Source organism: Solea senegalensis, linkage group LG11, assembly GCF_019176455.1.
Source record: "Solea senegalensis isolate Sse05_10M linkage group LG11, IFAPA_SoseM_1, whole genome shotgun sequence".
Taxonomy (NCBI): Eukaryota; Metazoa; Chordata; class Actinopteri; order Pleuronectiformes; family Soleidae; genus Solea; species Solea senegalensis.
The window spans coordinates 1,909,972-1,929,267 of NC_058031.1; the positions used below are offsets into that span (position 1 = coordinate 1,909,972).

General features: G+C 38.4%; 2 protein-coding genes across 3 annotated transcripts; both read left to right on the top strand.

Annotated features, from left to right (window-relative positions):
* The first annotated feature begins 2,205 nt into the window (after nt 1–2,205).
* pex10 (peroxisomal biogenesis factor 10) lies at nt 2,206–8,874 on the top strand. The gene is made up of 6 exons (XM_044037277.1): nt 2,206–2,707; nt 3,851–3,931; nt 4,167–4,579; nt 5,686–5,852; nt 6,213–6,348; nt 8,687–8,874. The coding sequence occupies exons 1-6, from the start codon at nt 2,596–2,598 to the stop codon at nt 8,753–8,755; spliced, it is 978 nt and encodes a 325-aa protein (XP_043893212.1). The 5' UTR covers nt 2,206–2,595; the 3' UTR covers nt 8,756–8,874.
* Nucleotides 8,875–10,640: 1,766 nt separating this feature from the next.
* LOC122776732 lies at nt 10,641–16,275 on the top strand. 2 transcript variants are annotated; one of them, XR_006361257.1, is made up of 5 exons: nt 10,641–11,343; nt 11,435–11,461; nt 12,757–12,948; nt 13,854–14,379; nt 16,158–16,275. XR_006361257.1 is itself a non-coding variant. In XM_044037402.1 (4 exons), the coding sequence occupies exons 1-4, from the start codon at nt 11,271–11,273 to the stop codon at nt 14,318–14,320; spliced, it is 759 nt and encodes a 252-aa protein (XP_043893337.1). In that variant the 5' UTR covers nt 10,642–11,270; the 3' UTR covers nt 14,321–14,706. The 2 variants fall into 2 exon arrangements, 1 of the variants encoding a protein (XP_043893337.1); XM_044037402.1 differs by lacking the exon at nt 16,158–16,275 and having other exon boundaries at nt 10,642–11,343; nt 13,854–14,706.
* The last annotated feature ends 3,021 nt before the right edge of the window (nt 16,276–19,296 follow it).

Sequence of the window (19,296 nt, forward strand, 5' to 3'; positions counted from 1 at the left end):
AGAAGACCCGGGTTGGAGCCCCGGTTGGAACAAGGGCCTTTCTGCATGGAGTTTGCATGTTCATCCGTGTGTGCATGGGTTTTCTGCGGGTTCTCTGGCTTCCTCCCACAGTCCAAAGACATGCAATATGGGGATTAGGTCAACTGGACACTCTAAATTGACCGTATAGGTGTGAGGGTCAAGCAACTCCACTGTCTCTGTGTTAAACATCGCATCACATCGCGTCTCCTCACTTTCAAGGACATCAACAACGTCGCCCCTCAGTATCTCGCAGAGCTCCTCCACATTAACACACCTACTTCTGTTTTTATGTTGTTTGTTATATTTATATTCATAATTATATTTTACATTTGCATTTTGTACTGTCTTTATACTTTGTACTGTGACCTTGAGTGTCCCGAAAATCACTGGTACCATATATGGGTGTAGAGTCATGGTTCTCAAACTGTGGAACAAGTACCATCAGTGGTACGTGAGCTTCCTCTGGTGGTACTTGGGGGGGAAATCCGAAATACTGTTCTACTGTATAAACAAGGGTATGTGAGGAATTTTGAAAATAAGAAATAATAATAATAATTAGAGTCAAAGTATCTCTCGCTCCATCTTCATCTAATTTCACTATACCAGTGTGTGTATGTGAGGAAGAGGAGGAGGATGAGACTTTGCTCGGCCTGTTTACACCACTGTATTTTAACATTGGTGGTAATGGTGTTCCTTTGAGAGCTCAGTATTTTCCTCAGGTGGTTCTTGGTATAAAAGGTTTTCTGAACCACTGGTGTAGAGGGTGAAAAAATGCAACACAGGATGAAATGATAGGAATCAAAACACGTGAGAAAATGAAATGAAGGGGACGGTCTTTGCAACACCGAGCACAATGGAAATATAAAAAACGAACTCATTTTAAGTGCAAAAGGAAAAGGACTCGAGCACCGAGGGCTGACTGATTGAGAAACACTCTGATGTCAAGTGTGACAGTAGAATCACTCAATCATGTCCTCATCCAGGGAAAGATCTACTCGCTTCAAATGAGGAAACTGTTCAGAGACCTGCGGGAGCAGCTGGAGAAACAGTGTTCCCATACTCTCCCATACACTCTGTGTATTTTACTCAACCTGGACAGCTGGGCTAAAATGAAGAAACTTGGAATATCGACACAGATTATACTCTATAAGAAAATATGAAACAACACTGAGTAGAAGAAATCGGCGACGATGACGCTATCTTTGTTTCAGAAAGCTTTAGGCAGCAGCATTAAATCTGTTAGATAGCTCTGGTTTAAAAAATTCATCAATTCATATACAGAATGTACAATAATAGCATCGTGTAATTTTTGCACACACACCAGTCAGTGGTAGTGAAGTTGTCCTGCATTTAAACCGTCTTTATTACACACCAGTAATGAACAGAAACAAGCGAGAGCTGCTGGAGTATGGGCAGCAACAGACGATTGGGTATCTTGCTCAGGGTCACGCCAATCATTGGCGTTACAAGCACAATTTTTTCCCTCTTAGCCAAAGGCTACCCAAAATCCTTAGCAGAGGATGTTTTCAATCCATCCATCGCTGGTTATGGGCCCAGCACACTTGCATTGCGCCACTCTGCAGACAATGTTTAAATCATAAGGATGCAGGAAGGATCATAAGAGTTTCTGGTAAAGCAAGCACTTCGAGCAAAAGGAGTTGATATGAAAGCAATTGTGGGGATACAAATGCTAATGCTAAAATTATGGCAACAAGACTGGGGTATAAATGAAACTGGACAACATCTGTACACTATCCAACAACACGCTGGTGTGGAGTCAGAAGAAAGAGACATTCATTAACAGTTTAAAGGGCAACCATGGGCTTAGCTTAACACTTTATAAAAAAAAGAAAATGGGTGTAGGAGTTATGATGAGAAGAGGAGGAAATTCAATTTTCAGTGGTAGAAAAAGCCCAGATTGAATCCATTATTGGGCACCTCAGGGGCTGAATGGAGGGCAATGATTAGCCATCACACCTACGAGATACAGGATCAATAGACATTATTATTCAATGTATTTATTTATTTATTTTTTTCATGGTTTCCTTTACGCATATCATCGCAGTTACACTCCAGTTCGTTAAGTGGCGGTAATACACCTCTACGCTGTTACCACCTGCCAAAATGAGTCAACGAAGAAGAAAAGCGACCTGTAGAGGGCAGCAATACGTTGTTGGTGCGGTTCTCCTCTACCAAATACAAAGGAGAAGAAGAATGTACTTCCTTTGTGTTTCCTGTATTTATTTGGTCACAGATTAAGTGTATTATAATGTAAACTTTAATCCCATAAACGGATCCATATTCTGTCAGGAGGTCACACACCGTGGACACAGAAGTGAGTTAGCTTAGCCTGTTAGCGGAGCTGCGTCATCGTGACGCTGCAGTGTTTGAGTTTGTACAGCTCAAAGTGGCTGAAACGTGTGTTCTGTGGATGTAACTGTTGCGACTCGGTTTATTTTTGTTCTCAATAATAACCTCGGTCAGTAGACGTGAATTATATGTCGCCATGAACTACACATTGGCTCGCTTCTGACATCAAAACCCTGCTGTTAGCCAAGAACAACAACAACAAGCATGCCCCTCGCCCCGGCAAACCAGTCCCAGTTGATTCGGTCCAGCCAAAGAGACGAATATTATCAAACCTTCCTGAGAAACAACGCCAACGAAGCTTTTCAAACACTTGCTGGTAAGTTAAATATACCGTCAAGCAGCTCTCTGCTGCCTTTAGCTTACTGTAGCATCTATCTTTACACGCAAAACAGATGCTCATTTCTCTCTTATCTCCTCTGAGTTGCAAAACTCATCCGAAATATGTGATTTTATTGTGTTAAATGTGTAGAAGTGTCTTCATCAGTTCATATAGTCACTAACCTTGACGTATGCAAATGTACAGACAATGCTGTGTTTGTGTTGCCCAAAAGTTAGCAGAGGATGGTTTCGATCCATCGACCTCTGCACGCTTCCGCTGCGCCACTCTGCTAATAATGGTGATTTTGCAAGGATGCGGACATATTTCAACAAAAGCAGTTGACATGTCCAAAAGCACACTGGTGTGGAGCCAGAAGAAAGAGACAGTCATTACCAGTTTAAAGGGCACACATGGGCTTAACTACACACTATATAAAAAAGGGAAAATGGGTGTAGGAGAAGATGAGCAAATTCAATGTTCAGTAATAGAAAAAGCCAAAATTTAATTCACTACTTCATTTATTAAGTAACAATTACTTTACAGCACCTTCATTTGTTAATTAAAATATCAATATTTGCCCTGGTATATCAATTATTGTATTGCACTAGGAAGAACAACAATATATCACCAAATGGATCCACAAGGCAGCAACTCAAAGCATTCAAGCATGTTGACATGGTCAAGATAACCTGATGTCACACCAAGCAACAGAAAAAGGGTGATTGAAGTGACTAAGAACATGGCACAATTAGTTTAGAAACTGAAGATTTATTTTGAGATGTTCACTGAGAACAAGAAACCCGGTGAGACAGTTCTCTGGGAGAAGAATGCCTTGTTGATGCAAGAGGTCAGAAGAGAATGACCAGACTTGTTTGAAATGATAGAAAGCCAAAAGTAACTAAATGAATCATTCATTACCACCAGACTCTCTCTGAGCACACAACATATCAAGCATTGAAGCAGATGAGCATCAGCAACAGAACATCAACCCCGGGTGGTGTTTTTAACAATTTCAGGATTCCTCTGTACCTAATTAAGTGGCCGCTCGGGGTGTTGTTCATCCTCTATATGAAGGCTGTTGTCTGGGCAGCACTAGTGCTTTAAAAGTAAAGGTTTCTTTGTTCTTTTTCCCCCCTTCAGGATCTAAAAGATGGCTGGACTGGAGGAAAGAGATAGAGCTGCTATCAGACCTTGTATACTATGGATTAACTACATTATCAGGTAATTGCTAACCAAACCTTTGGATTTACAGATACAGTAGGCAGGATTCTCTTTTTTTTAATTATAGTGCTACAGCAATTAATGAATTGTGAATCAGTTAGTTAATCGGGAGGGAGGGAGAGAGAGACTTGGGCTAACCAACTGCGGACAAAACTACACAATAAGCTCTTTTTTTTTACAGTTCATTCTATTTATAAGCAACTTTTTTTTTTATTTGAAACATCCTCCTCACCAGGTTACCAAACATTAGGGGAAGAGTATGTCAGCATTGTCCAGGTGGATCCGTCTAAACGGAAGATACCCTCACCGGCCAGACGTGGCCTCTTTGTCCTCTGCCATGCATTCTTGCCATATCTCCTGGATAAGGTCCTGGTGTGTCTGGAGAATGAGCTGGAAGGTGAGCAGGAGAGCTTCAGCACTGTGAGGCGGCGGCAGGCAGCATCTGGGACATGGAGCCTGGAGTCCTGGCTGAGGAAGTGGACGCAGAGGGCAGTGGGGCTGCTGTCAGAGTCCCAGAGGAGAGCGTGTCTGCCGGCCATCTTTGTCCTACATCAGGGTCTGACCCTCCTACACCGATTCCATGCGGCTCTGTTCTACATCAGGGGCTCCTTCTATCATCTGTCTAAGAGGACGGCTGGTATCAGCTATGTAGGTCTTTTTTTTCACATTATTCATATATTACTCATTAAAAAGAATAGAGAAGTATGTATTTATTTTTTAGTAGCTCCAGCCAAGGAGTGACAGAACTACTTTTGCATTCAAACCTCAAGTGAATACTTCCCTGTGACAAAAATATAAAAGCTGCTGTCAGCGTTTCTCCTGGATTTTCTGACAGGGCCCTGAGACTGAGAGACCCATGTCACGGACCAACCAAAAATAGTAATGATTATTTTATTGGTTGTATTTTTCAGTAAAATGCACGGACGGTGTCCTCAGTGGTGATGTTTTCACACTGAGCTAAAACATCTGTTCTGTTATGTACATTTACCAAGCACTTTCAAACTTTTTGATCTTCTTAATTAGCTGCAAAGTTGTGTCTTTTGTCTCTTTGAAAGCGATTACTATGTTTTTGCAATGCGCACACTCATTGTGCAGCATCAGGAGCAGTTAAGAGGTTCAGTGGTTTTGCTCAAGGTGACTCCAACTTGCTCTGGTCACCAGATGGCCACTTAACCTCCTGAGCCATGCCACCCTCATTATATCTGCACAAAAGACTATTGCTGTTGATGAGGAACTTTAGATCAGATTGAGTTCAAGTTAATCCACCTTGTTATATATAGAAAATACTATGAAAAAGTCTCAGGTCACCATCAGATTTGTTGTTTTAGCAATGCTATTAAGACCGTAGATTATAATTATTTCACAGTCACTGAAAATATGGGAAACGTGTTTCAGAAGTTTCAACCCTCCATACCTGGCTTAAACCTGGGGCGGAATCGAATTCATTTTACAGGTAAAACCTGTGTTTGTTCTACTCTTTCATGTAGACAAATATCTGCTGTGGTAAAAGTTCCATTACACCAGGTTTATTCAAGACATGCTTGAGCGTTACAAACAAAACACATGGTTTATCAGGTAAAGTCATGGACAGTTTGCTGTTATATAAGACCAACATTTAGTCACATCATTCCAATCCCAATGCCATTGAACACAGTGTTTGACAGACATAAAAACAACAAAGCTGGTGACCCCTCGAGACATTTGCACAGTACTGTACATTAATATTGTGTGTGTGTGTGTGTGTGTGTGTGTAGCTGCGTGTGATGGGCCTGGACAGCAGTGACAGAACCATCAGGAACAGTTACAGGCTGCTGGGCACAGTGTCCCTCCTTCAGTTGGTCATCACTGTCAGTCTCCAGCTCAACAACCTGAGACGGAGACAAAGAGCCAGGAAGGAGTGGAAGCTCTACAGGAAACTCAGGTACTGAACTGGCTGTCTGTGTACGCTTCATCTCAACACTAATCACTGTATCTGAGTGATGTTGGTATCAGATTATTCTCAAGATTTTGATATCGGACCTGATATTAATTTCTGTCTTAAATGATGTGATCACAAGTGCTCAGCTCTGGTGTTACTGTCACCAATTAGGGAGTGCCCAAATAAATATAATTAAGAAATAAAGAACAAATATTACAGCCCGAAAGTCAAGGTTTCCATTTATCATTCATTGGACAGACTCAAGCAGGTCAACGCAAGAGTTGCTGGACTTTCTCTTAGTGAAGTGTTGTTTGAAAAGACCTTCATGAAGAAACACACGATAGAAACTCTCTGTGTCTTCAGTCCTCAGCGCACAACAAGCTTGAGTCCCAGAGTCACCCGCTGTATCCTCTGTCTGGAGGAGAGAAGACACTCGACCTCCACACCCTGTGGACACCTGTTCTGCTGGGAGTGCATCACAGAGTGGTGCAACACCAAGGTCAGGATACTTTCAGTCAACAATACTCTTAAAGCTTAGCCACTTTGTCCACATCCATGGTGACACAGAAGCAAAGAGGTCAAACCTGTTTACTGGTTATTAATGTCCATTAATAAGTTTTACAAAACTTAACAACATCATCAATGAACAAATCCTGTAATACCCGCTCATACCTATGTTAATATTGACATAACATAAATATTCTTTAGTCACATCAAAGTCAACACGCAATTAACACAGTAAAGCTGTGAACACAATCGACAATCATCTAACACAAAGTTGACCCAGTTTTCTTTAAACATTTTAAACATAGTAATAATAGAGCACAGCTCCACTCCATACACTGAACTGTGTATATTTTCAGAAATCTGCTAACAGATTTCCCTATGATCTTCCTCGTATACGGAGCCATAAATCGGTTTGATATTGGAAGACGATTTTCTCCTCTGCACTTGTTTTCTTCGTCTTTGTTAACTCTGGTTTTTCAGTGTTATGAAGCAAAACACCATGATAACTGATGTTGCTCTTTAAATGTGCTCCACTGCTGCTTAACTAGAGTAAAACTTGTGGTTCTTTATGGGTTGACGACCACACTAAATTTGAGAAGCTCACATTGTTGAAAAGTGATTTGAGTATTTATCTTAAGCACTAAAGGGTAGCAGCAGCATAAGCAGTCATAGTAGTGGTAGTAGTAGCATTAGTAATAGTAACAGCAGCAGTAGTAATAGTAACAGGAGTAGTAGTAGTAGTAACAGGAGTAGTATGAGTAGCATTAAGTGAGGCTAACCCTAACCCTAAATTTGTGTTTAAAGTAGCTGTTGTTCTAATTTGTACTGGCAGGTATTTAATTTTTTTATTTTTCTAAACTGTAGCTGAATGTAAACAGAAGTCGCTGTTGTTTTTCTCCTAGATTTATTCATGTTTTTTTTATTTCTAGAAATGCCTGTCAAACTAAATGATAAAAGGAGACGAGGAAACTTTTTATAGAGCACTGTGAACGTTGGCTTTAGGCCTAAGAAAAAGCACAGTAGCACAACAACAGCAGCAGCAGCAGGTATATAATAAAAAAGCAGCAGACACTGCAGAGACATAATTATAATACAATTAAACACACACACACTGCAGTTGTTCCCACCTACGCACACAAACACACACACACACACACACACATACTAAAACTGTTTACAAACTAAAGGCTCTTGATCGTATTCTGGGCAACACTGAGGAGAAAATGGTATCTGATCTAACTCATACTTCCTGACAGTGTTGATGGTTTGACTGTTGTTCTATCAGTTAAGGATAAATAAAATAAAAATGCTCAATGTTTCTCATGATAATAAGTCTTATTTTATGTGACTGAGTTCATCAGACACACAGATGTGTGTGTGATGTGTGACATCATCTGCATCACATGTAGATTATAATTTGGTCATGTTTAGGGAAACAAAGAACACAAATATCATTTATCCATAGCTATCCACTTCACTGTGATCCAGGGTTGAAACAATTACTTAAACATCAACTATTTTGATAATCGATTTATTGGTTTGAGTGTTATTTAAAAAACAATAACAAAAACAAAAACACTAATAATAATAATAATGATATAAACAATTTCCAGCTTCTTAACTGTGAATATTTTCTGGTTTCTTTGCTCCATATGACAAAGAAATCATTAAAACTGAATAATGTTGGTTTGTGAACCAAACACTTCCAGGTTTGAGAATCTTCTGCACCAAAACGATTAATCGATAATGAAAATAACCATTAGTTGCAGCTCTACTATGATCGCATAATTCACATTTCACCATGTTAAATGTTGCTATTACTAAATTTGCCAGCAGGTGTCGGTGTCTTCTGCTTGTACTCATCAACTCCTCCACATGAAGAAACTGTGGATAACTCAGCCGAGCAGCTTATTTTAACAGGATATTAGTAAATGGGATCAGTTGGTCCATAAAATGTGAGAAAATGTCGATTAATGTTTCCCAAACATCCAGAAAGAAAGTTGAAAATATTCATAATTAAGAAGCAGAAAAATCAGAAACTTGAAAAAAACACTTAAACCAATTAATTCATTATCAAAATAGCTGGAGATTCATTTAGTGATTGATTAATGATTATAATCATTGCTGCCCTAATTAATTTAGTGCTTTTCAAGATCTAATATAAAGTTTTGACCATCTTCACACCCAGCGACTTAATGCACAGTAGACCATATTTGAATTTAAACTGAGGATAGTTTGAAGCTCCAGTAACTGACGTTGTGAAATGTTCCACTTATCCGTGAAAATGTTAACATTGTTGTTTGTGTTTGTGTTTTTTTTGCTGCTCGCAGGCTGAGTGTCCTCTGTGTCGGGAGAAGTTCCAGCCTCACAGACTGGTTTACCTGAGGAACTACAGCTAGGAACACACACACAAACTTGTTTTTATATCTCAGTGAGGACACATCAAAGACATAATGCTTTACCTAGCCTAGCCCCTTACCCTTACCTTAATCATCACAACTAAGTGCCTAACCCTGAAAAAAGCCCTTAAAAAGACAAAATGTCCACACAAAAACAGGTTTGTACATGTTTTGGACCTCACAAAGATGTAAATACAAGTACACACATACAGACACACAGTGTTGGACTGCAGAGCTCTGTAAAAACTACCTCTATGTAACATATGAATACTTGTTCCAACATGCTGTAATTTCAGATTCAACCTGATGCTCTTAATTTTGTTTAATCCCAAAAAAGTGGCTGTAATTATTTAAATATGTCTTTTATATAAAAAAAACAAAGCAGCTGTTAATAAAATGCAGTTAATGTCTAAATTCACTTGTTCTGTTTTTCTGTTGATTAAAGCTGAACTTGGACAAAACATTGTATTTGCTAGAAAAGTGGGTGATGGGTCATTAAAGCAATAAGCTTGGTAATGGCGTGCGTCTGATATGAAATGTTTTGACACATATTTCAGTCCATATTTGCATTAATTGTTCACTAAAATCTTGTTTTTCTGATGGGAAAGTTCAATGGGGTTAAGTTCTAGACCAGGGGTCTCCAAGAGATACCTGTAGCTCCCAGTCCCAAGTACTGTAGCTCACCAAACGTTTCAATCATTCATTCATTCATTCACTTTCTTACACGTGTAAGGAAAGTGAATACATATGTGCTGTGTATATATGTGCTGATATCAGGAAGGAATATATTGTGTTTGAATGTTGACACAAGTCGGCCATTCAATGTGTGTGTGTTTCTTGTTCCACTTTAATGAGCACCTCACCTTACACACACACACACACACACATACACTTCTAACACATAATATGATACACAGCTCCGCCCCCTTTTATTGCTGCAGGATAAATCGACAGTTGTGAGTCATGTGGTCTGCTGATGATGCTGTCATTCATCAGGCGACTGTCTCACAGCGATTCTCGTAAAAGATATGAACACTCATTCACCCACTCACTCAAAGTCGTCTGTCTGTCTGTCTGTCTGTCTCACTCCTCTTGTTCTGCTTTGTCCTCCACATGAGGGTCGTGGGGCTGCTGGTGGACACGCCACATGTACATCTCGGGGCCAACACAAACAAACATTCACTCTCGTACCTACGAACCAGCAACCTTCTTGCTGTGAGGCATTGTAAGTAGTAACAAGTTAAAAGGCACTCCATAATAATAATAGCAGTTAGTATGGAATCAGATTTTTCTCAGGAAAGGACTATGGACTCAAAAGAGGCAAGTGCATGTTGAATTGAATTCATAGCTGGAGCAAATCATCTTTCTTCAAACAATCTTTTAGAGGGTGCTTGTTCTGTGTCTCTTTTCTGTCTTTCACTACCTCTTCTCCCTCTCCCCTGTGTTTTTCCTCTCCACTAATCTGTGCTTCATTTCAGTGGTTGCATCCCTGCGCTGTGAGTGATGGAGGAGGAGAAGGCGTCATCGTGGGGAGGGAAGTTTAAAAGGGGGAGTGAAAAGAGAGAGGGCAGCAAGCTTGATTTCTCTCTACAGTTCACCTAATATAGGACTTGGTTGGGGGTTACCGGCAGTCGTGTTCTCGGGTTTAGTTTATTTAAAGGCGACATAGACCAGAAGCTCCAATTAACGCTGCGTTTGTGTGTGTATCTGCGTCATTACCTCGTTTATGAAACCCTAAAGTTTCAGAACAAACAGTTCCACTGCTGAGAAAATAGTGTTGTATTGTTTTCCTGGGCTCTGCGAAGCGGATCGGCACTTCCTTAGTTTTTAACCATGAAAACAAGTTAATATATGTAAGTAGACCTCCATAACTAACATATATGTGTGATACAAGCATTCTATGTCGCCTTTAATCTATTTTTCTTTTGGGAACACGCTGGGTCCTACGCTACCCACCTTTTTGTTACTTTTTTGCCAGGATCTCCAAACCCTTTTCCTTTGTTCACTTTGTTTTGAAATAATGATGTTTTAGTTAATAAACACTAATTATTGGGCCAAATGTAATATCATTTTATAGCAGAGGAGGAGCAGGTTTGATTCAATGTAGAGAGAAAGTAACATCACGGTCACCTGTCATGAAGGTGATGGAGTTTGAACCAGAGTTAATTCTCTTTTCAAACAGGTCTGTATTTGTAGATGTGTAGCGTTTCTACTCCCATCCTATTGTCCATGCATTAATAGTGGGACGTTTGTCCTACTTGTGGAGTTAATGTTGCTGTAACACCATGTAATTGAGTCATCACAGGAAAATCCACGCTTTCATGTTTCCTCCTCAGGTGTTGCAATCGATTTCACGTTCGATAGTTAGGACATGTGTACATGACTCAACATCCCAAACTGACACCCAGGTGTTTTCACAGAGCCAGACATAATGTTAGTCCCTGAGTTGTATCTCTTCATTTTAACTCACTGACAAATCAGTATCTGTTAGATTTACTGTGCTCATACTGCAGATATGTGTGTCACGATGGCAAGGATTAAATTTAGTTATATATTTGGCATGATCGCTGCAGGTGTTCTTATGGCAGGTGAGTAAATGAGGAAAAATAATCTCAAATAATTAAAGAACAAGTTGGGAATTGAATTTTAAATGTGAATCCTGTCTATTCTTCTCCTTAGCTTTCCCTGCTGCACAGATCACTATAGGTAAGTGAGACACTCAATGATCTTTTCTTTTGACAATATACTTATATATATATATATAATATACTTATTATATTATATATATATATATATATATATATATATATATATATATATATATATATATATATATATATATATATATACATATATACATATATATGTATACATATATACGTATATATATATATATATATACATATATATATGTATGTATATATATATATATATATATATATACTACACTGTGGTGTCTGATTTACTATTTACAGTATATGACTTTCATAATACCATACGACACTACACTATTCTGTACTAAACTATAATATAGAGTAATACTTGTCATCATATATGATCTGCTGTGCTGTACTGTAATATGCCATATTAAACTTTACTACACTATACTATATTATGCTGTATTGTTCTGTGCTATACTGAACTTTAAAATACCGTCATTTGCAATACTATACTATAATGTGATGTTATCTACTTTAGTATAGTATATTACTTTCATACTACTATACTATACTATACTGAGCTACACTGTATATACTACAGCTACACTGTACTATTCTGCACTATACTATAATTTAACAAATTACTTTCATACTACTAAACTATAATGTGATGTTATCTACTTTAGTATAGTATATTACTTTCATAATACTATACCGAGCTACACTGTATATATATTATACTACAGATACACTGTACTATTCTGCACTATACTATAATTTAACAAATACTTTCATCATATATGCTATACTATACTGTACTGTATTATACTATGTTATACTGTACTGTAATATGACATAATATACTTAACTATACTATACCATACCATACACACTATACTAAATTATAACTGTAACTATATTAACTGTGTTAGTCTGTGCTATACTGAACTGTAAAGTGCCACAATATGCAATACTATACTACATTATACTACACAATACTGCACTGTACTATACTATACTATACTATGCTATACTATACTTGACTATAGTGGACTATACTTTACTATGCTATACTATACTATAATATAGTACAATGGACTATACTATACTATACTATTATTATACTACAAAAGTTGTGTAACAGGTAAAAACTGCATATATTCAAGGGTGAGGAAAAGAAAGTGAACATGTGCAGGCGACAGGTGATGATTTAGAATTGAATGTGCAATACTTTCACATAAACCTCAGCTGCTGGGATTTCGTTTATTGTAAGAAAGAATGAATGGCCCAAATTCTCTTAAATATTTATAACACTTTGTGCCTCTGCCTCTTTGTGAACAGGTGGAGTTTATTTACACGAATGTCCGGCAGCACCAGGTATCCCAGTGTACGTGATGGTGTGTGGGATATCGGCCCTGCTGCTGATGGCCCTGCATGCTTTGCCTAAGATCCTCTGTTCAGCAGCTCTGGACAAAGTCTGGACGGTGTGCATGATCATCCTGGGCCTGTTTGTCCTCATCTGGTTCTTCTATGGTAACTACAACCCAGTCCTCAAGATCATATGCTGGTGTTTTACATTTCTGCAAATGTGGCTGAACCTCTAAGAAAGGGCCTTGCTTTACAGTAAATGTAAACATGCCTTCAAAGTATCTTAGTGTCAAGGAATGAATCCATTTCAGAGAACTTTAACAAGGAAGTAAAAGAAAAAGAAATGCAAAATCTGTAATGGTCACAAAGTAAAGACAGATAAGACTCAACTGGATTCTAATCCTCCTAATATTTCCACTCCCACACTTGTATTTTTCACCTTTGTTCCATGTAAGTAGTGTATAATACATTTTATTTGCAATTTCCAAACAATTACTTGGTTAATTTGGTTAAACAATTATGAAAAAAATTGTTAGTTGCAGCTCTATATCAGACTAACAGACACTAAGGACAGACAAGAAAGGGCCACAAAAAGATCGTGTTTTCCCCATCATATCATCATAATATCCATAAAAACAGTCATCGCTGAGTGGGCATGTCATGTCGATATGACGTGTATGAATCAAGTGGCAACTGTGGAATCTGAACCCCCAGTTTCAAGCCTCCATGGTGGCGTTTCGCAAAAACAGAATACTTGTCTACTCGGAAGGACAGAGTAGTTTGTTTGTGTCCTCCATTTTCACTGCATACGACATAACATCGCTGTTTTCAGAGGGCAGTCTGATAACATGATAAGTGGACTCATTTTACTATAGAGGTCCAGGATTTCTCAGGAGAACCATAGAAAATGATGTCCACTTGCACACAAGTGTACTGTTTTCCATGGTTTGCAGAAAAGTTAAATAGCAACATTTTTCTGGGTCTGTGCAACAAACACTCAGCTGGAAATGTGATGACCGTGATTTATTGGTGACTTAGTTTTGTCTCTTTCTCTCTCTCTCTGTTCTCAGGTAGTTACCAGATTTATTCCGTGTATCCCCCAAACTATGAGAAGAATATCACTGATCCAGACGAAAACAACAGGAACTTCTTCACCTCGGCGGAGCCTGACAACAAGCTTGCTCCCGCTCTGGACAACCGCAACCAAAGTCTGCTAAACCTTAACCAAAACCAGAGCATTCAGAACCTAAACCAGAACCAGAGCCTTCTAAACCCTAACCAGACTCAGACGATCAAAAACAGCCAGACTTGGAAGAGGCTGATTCAGACGTCAGCCCCCATCAGCAGTGAGCACCTGAAGGCACCAGCACCACAGCGTGTCTCATCTGCTGTGGCTTACTGCAACAAAACTCTCTATCTGCTAAGTTTCTGGTCCACAACGCTGATTTATGCCTTAGCAGCAAATGCATTGCTGATCTCGTTTTGTTTATATGGTTGCATGGCACTGGTAAACATACTTACAAAGTATTCCTTCTAACCAGGACAAGAGTCTTCTAAATCCTCAACCAGATCCTCCCGAACCTCAACCAGACCCAGGTGATCAGCCTTTAACAACAAGGCACCACAAGCACAGTGTGTCTTGACTGCTGTGTCGCTCTGTGATAGAACTTTCTACACATGCCTTCAAAGTATCTTATTGTCAAGGAATTAATCCATTTCAGAGAACTTTAACAAAGAAGTAAAACAAAAATAAATACAAAATCAAATCATCTGTAATGGTCACAAAGTAAAGACAGATAAGACTCAACTGGATTCTAATCCTTTAAATATTTCCACTCCCACACTTGTATTTTTCAACTTTGTGCCATGTAAATAGTGTAAAATACATTTTATTTGCAATTAAACAACGTTTTACACACTGAACTGATGCTCTTTTACTGTGCCATTGCAAACACACACACACACAGTATATCCAGGGACATACATTAACTTAACATTAACAAAATAACAAAAATGTCAATCAAACGTTAAAGTTCTGAAAGGGAAGTTTCTTCTTGCCTCAGCACAAAATGATGATGTAACTGATTTCTACACAAACATTGCACAACAACAACAACACCACTCACATTTCAAGTCGGGCGTGTAAAGGACATCCATGTTGTACTTGTTGTACAAGTATGTTGATACTTTGAGAGAGTAAATCATTATTTTGAAATAGTGAATAATTTGAGGTATTGATTTGAGTCATTTTTTTTGCAATAACAAGTCAATATTTTAAGGTAGTAATCTCTTGACAAACATTTCTAAATAGTATTTTGTCACTATTTTGACAATGTTAGTCAACTTAATGGGATAGTGAGGCATTTTTGAGATGGTTAACATGTTGAAATAATATATCACTAAGATAGTGAATCATTCATTATTAATGAATTAATTCATTATTTATACATATGAAGTCATTATTTGACCGCTTTATTGTAAACATTAAGACAGTAACTCGTCTTTTATTGAGACAGTAAGTCAAACCTTTGAGATAGTAGTTTATTATTTTCAGATAATAAGTAAGTGTTATAATGTAAAAAAGTACAAAAACTTTGTTGCTGTATTTATTTTTTTATTTTATATAAATAACAAAGTAAAGTACAAAATTCACATACTACTTTACTTTGTTATTTATATTTCTAGCAACTTTTACTTTTACTCCACTACACTTCCTCTAACTGTCTTTGTTACTTGTTACCACCAAATAAAATCAGAAGAAGAAGAGTTATTATTATGGTCTGTATTTATATAGAGCTTTTCTAGTCTCAATGAGCTGCTTTACACTACAGTTTTCACCCAGTCACACGCTTCAACAAGTGTCTTGCTCAAGGACACATATAGAAAAGCAGGGCCAGGAATTGAACCCATAACATTCCTGTTGAAAGACCACAGGAATGTCTACCACTGAGCCACCATGGCTCAACCTTAGATCCTCACTTATCTAATACTTTTACAACTTAAGTACATTTTATATCAGAAAATGACGTTTGATACTTAAGTACAGTAAATGTCATATACTTTAAGACTTTTACTTAGGTAATAATGTAAAAACTTACAGAGTCCATTTTTCTGGTAAGATACTTGTGCTTTTACTTAAGTATCACTTTAAGGTACTTTATACAAGACTGGTTAATAATGTGTGAAAAAGGCAAGGCCAAATAATCCATGTAGAAAATAATATGATATAGCTAAAAATAAAGTTTATTTTTGTTTATTATAAATGTTGTGTCTGACCAAAAACACAGAAGAGAAACAGATGTTCCAGAGTTTATAGGTTTTTTTACTTGTTGAGTTGAGCTGTTAATACTTACACTTCACTCCCTCACATCCAGGGGCGGAGCCACACTGGTCACATGACACCTGCTGGGAACAAACACTCTGCTGTTGTGGCTGAAGACAGGAGGACACAGGACACAGGACAGACTCTGCTGTGACTGTTGCTGCTGCTGCTGCAGGTGAGAGACACACACAGGGAAAATGTCTTTAAAACTGTCCTGCTTTCAAACCTGCTGCTGCTGCTCATGTCGCGAGCGATAAGTGTCTTTTTTAAACTGGACATGTCTCATGTTGACTCAAAAACTAATGGTTCAACAGAAACAATAATAACTAGTACCGCAAGCGGTAATCAACGGGTTCGAGCTTGACGGCTCGCGGGTCTCCCTGCGCCCACCTCGCCGTGCGAGTCCTCTAGCTCATCTTCCGTTCATTCATTGCTTGCGGTAGTAGTTATTTTCAGCTTGGACTATTTTCAGCGTCCATGTGTTAAGTTAGAGGGCACTTCCTGTTTAAAATGGCAGACTTCCTCTTTTTCCTATTTAATTTAATTTAATTTAATTTAATTTAATTAATTAATTTAATTTAATTAATTTAATTTAATTTTATGATTAAGTGCAATATAGGCTATGGTATTGGTATTGGTATTGGTTCAATATGTGCAGTAATTGCAAGTTTTAATAAAAATTTAACCCTCCACTTGTTTTTTTTATTTTGGCCCCCCGTGTATTTGACTTTGGCATTACTGCTTTACAGACATGTTCCGGGCGGGTTTGAGGTCTCACATATCAAGTTTCAAGTGAATACAGCAATCCCAATTAGAGCAGCATGAGAAACTGTAAATGTTAGATTTGATAGATTTGTAGGCAAATGCCTCCATCATGTGGCGAACAAAGGTTACTGCACTGACGAACCACTCAGTAGAGTAGATCCTGTGCAGTGTTCTTATGTCAACACCGTTGAACGATTTGTTATCATATTCAGCAAGCATCATCTACCATGTGTTTTACATGTTTTCATTCATTTTGAGTATGATACAATGAAATTTGTTAAAGTTATAAGGGAAATTGTGAACTTGTATTTTATGTTACCACCAGAAGGCGCTGTTTTCAAAATGTACAGTTTTTGCACAAGCATCTTCAGCAAGATCCCATCATCGATCGTCACGAGTTTGGTTAAGATCTGACCTTCCATCGCAAAGTTATAAGAGTTTGTTGTTGTAGCGAAATACTAGACGTCATATTGTCTGCCGTCAACAGAAGGCACTGTTTTTGAAAGTGAATATTTTCATACAGGCATCTTCAGGGATTGACTATCATCAATCCTAGCAAGTTTGGTTCAGATTGGAATAGCATTCGCAAAGTGGTAGCAGTTTGTTTTTTGTCGCAAATATCTGACTTTGCAGTGTTGTCATTGCAACACTGTTGAACAATTTGTTATCATATTAGGCACGCATCATCTACCATGTGTTTTGAATGTTTTCCCAAATTTTGAGTTTGATACAAGGAAATTTGTTAAAGTTATAAGGGAAATTGTGAACTTGTACTTTCTGTTACCACCAGGTGGCGCTGTTTCCAAAATTTACAGTTTTTGCTTAGGCATCTTTAGCAAAAGCCCATCATCTATCATCACAAGTTTGGTTAAGATCTGACCTTCAATCGCAAAGTTATAAGAGTTTGTTGTGTGTTGCGAAATACCAGACTTCATAGCGTTTGCCACCACCAGGAGGCGATGTTTTCAAAATTTACAGTTTTTGCATAGACATCTTTAGCAAGGGCCCATCATCGATTGTCACTTGTTTGGTTAATATCTGACCTTCCATGGCAAAGTTATGAGAGATTGTTGTGTGTTGCGAGGAATCGTGATTTTCGCCAACTTTGCCGCCCTTCTTCTTGTTCGCCGTGATACTTGATGAAAAGATTTTGATACCTTTGGATCCTCAACTTGTTCACAGTGACCTCAGCAAGTTTGAAGGTGATCCCATGAAAGCTCTATGACAAGTGCGTTCACATACCATTGGTGTGAAATGGCCAAAATCTGCAAAAAATGTACTTTCAATCCAAGATGGCGGCTTTCCTGTTCGTTTTAGAGCTTCGGCTACGCTGACTTTTTTGACCGTCTGGACCTAAGGAACGCGTGAGTACCAAGTTCCGTGCATGTACATTCAACGTGCTCCTCAGGAGGACAAGTTTTACGGGTTGTAAGAGTTTCACCTTTTGTTGTGAAAAATATGAATGAACACCAACTTTGGCGCCCCCTATCTCGTACACCGAGCGATATTTTAAAAAGCTTTCAGGAACTTATGCTCGGCAACTTGTTCACAGTGACCTCACCAACTTTCAAGGTGATCGCATAAAAATTCTAGGATTAGTTCATTCAAATATCAGGTGTCATAGTGTCTGCTGTCACCAGGGGGCACTGTTTTTGAAAGTGAATATTTTCATATAGGCGTCTTCAGGGCCAGATTATCATCAATCAGAGCAAGTTTGGTTCAGATCGGACTCGGATTCGTAAAGTTGTAGCAGTTTGTTTTTTGTCACAAATATCTGACTTTTCAGTGTTGCTGTGGCAACAGCGTTGAACGATTTGTTATCATATAAAGCTAGCATCATCGACCATGTGTTTTGAATGTTTTCCCAATTTTTGAGTTTGATACGATTAACTCTGTAAAAGTTATTACCGAAATGTTTATTTTTTGGATTTTCTGTTACCACAAGGAGGCACTGTGCTCAAAATTTACGTTTTTTTCACAGACTTCTTCAGCAATGGTCCATCATCAACCCTAGATAATTTGGTTGGGATGTGACCTTCTATCGCAAAGTTATAAGAGTTTTGTTGCCTGTGGCGAAACATTAAAATTTTCACCAACTTTGCCGGCCCCTTACTCTTACGCCATAATACCTATTGAAAAGATTTTGATACCTTTGGATCCTCAACTTGTCCAAAGTGACCTCACCAAGTTTGAAGGTGATCCCATGAAAGTTCTAGGACAAATCTGTTCAAATATCATTGGTGCAAAATGGCCAAAATCAGCAAAGCATTTACTTTCAATCCAAGATGGCGGCTTTCCTGTTCGTTTTAGAGCATAGGCTACGCTGACTTTTTTGACCGGCCCGACCTAAGGAACACGTGTACCAAGTTTTGTGCATGTACATTAAACGTGCTCCTCAGGACCACAATTTTTAGGGGTTGGAGCAG

Excerpts from the sequence above, each read along its gene's own strand:
- LOC122776732 (XM_044037402.1), top strand. The coding sequence starts at position 11,271 with ATGTGTGTCACGATGGCAAGGATTAAATTTAGTTATATATTTGGCATG. Across the intron at positions 11,344-11,434 it reads TGCAGGTGTTCTTATGGCAG|CTTTCCCTGCTGCACAGATC; the intron begins GTGAGTAAATGA and ends TCTTCTCCTTAG. Across the intron at positions 12,949-13,853 it reads CCTCATCTGGTTCTTCTATG|GTAGTTACCAGATTTATTCC; the intron begins GTAACTACAACC and ends CTCTGTTCTCAG.
- pex10 (XM_044037277.1), top strand. The coding sequence starts at position 2,596 with ATGCCCCTCGCCCCGGCAAACCAGTCCCAGTTGATTCGGTCCAGCCAA. Across the intron at positions 3,932-4,166 it reads TGGATTAACTACATTATCAG|GTTACCAAACATTAGGGGAA; the intron begins GTAATTGCTAAC and ends CCTCCTCACCAG. Across the intron at positions 6,349-8,686 it reads CAGAGTGGTGCAACACCAAG|GCTGAGTGTCCTCTGTGTCG; the intron begins GTCAGGATACTT and ends TGCTGCTCGCAG.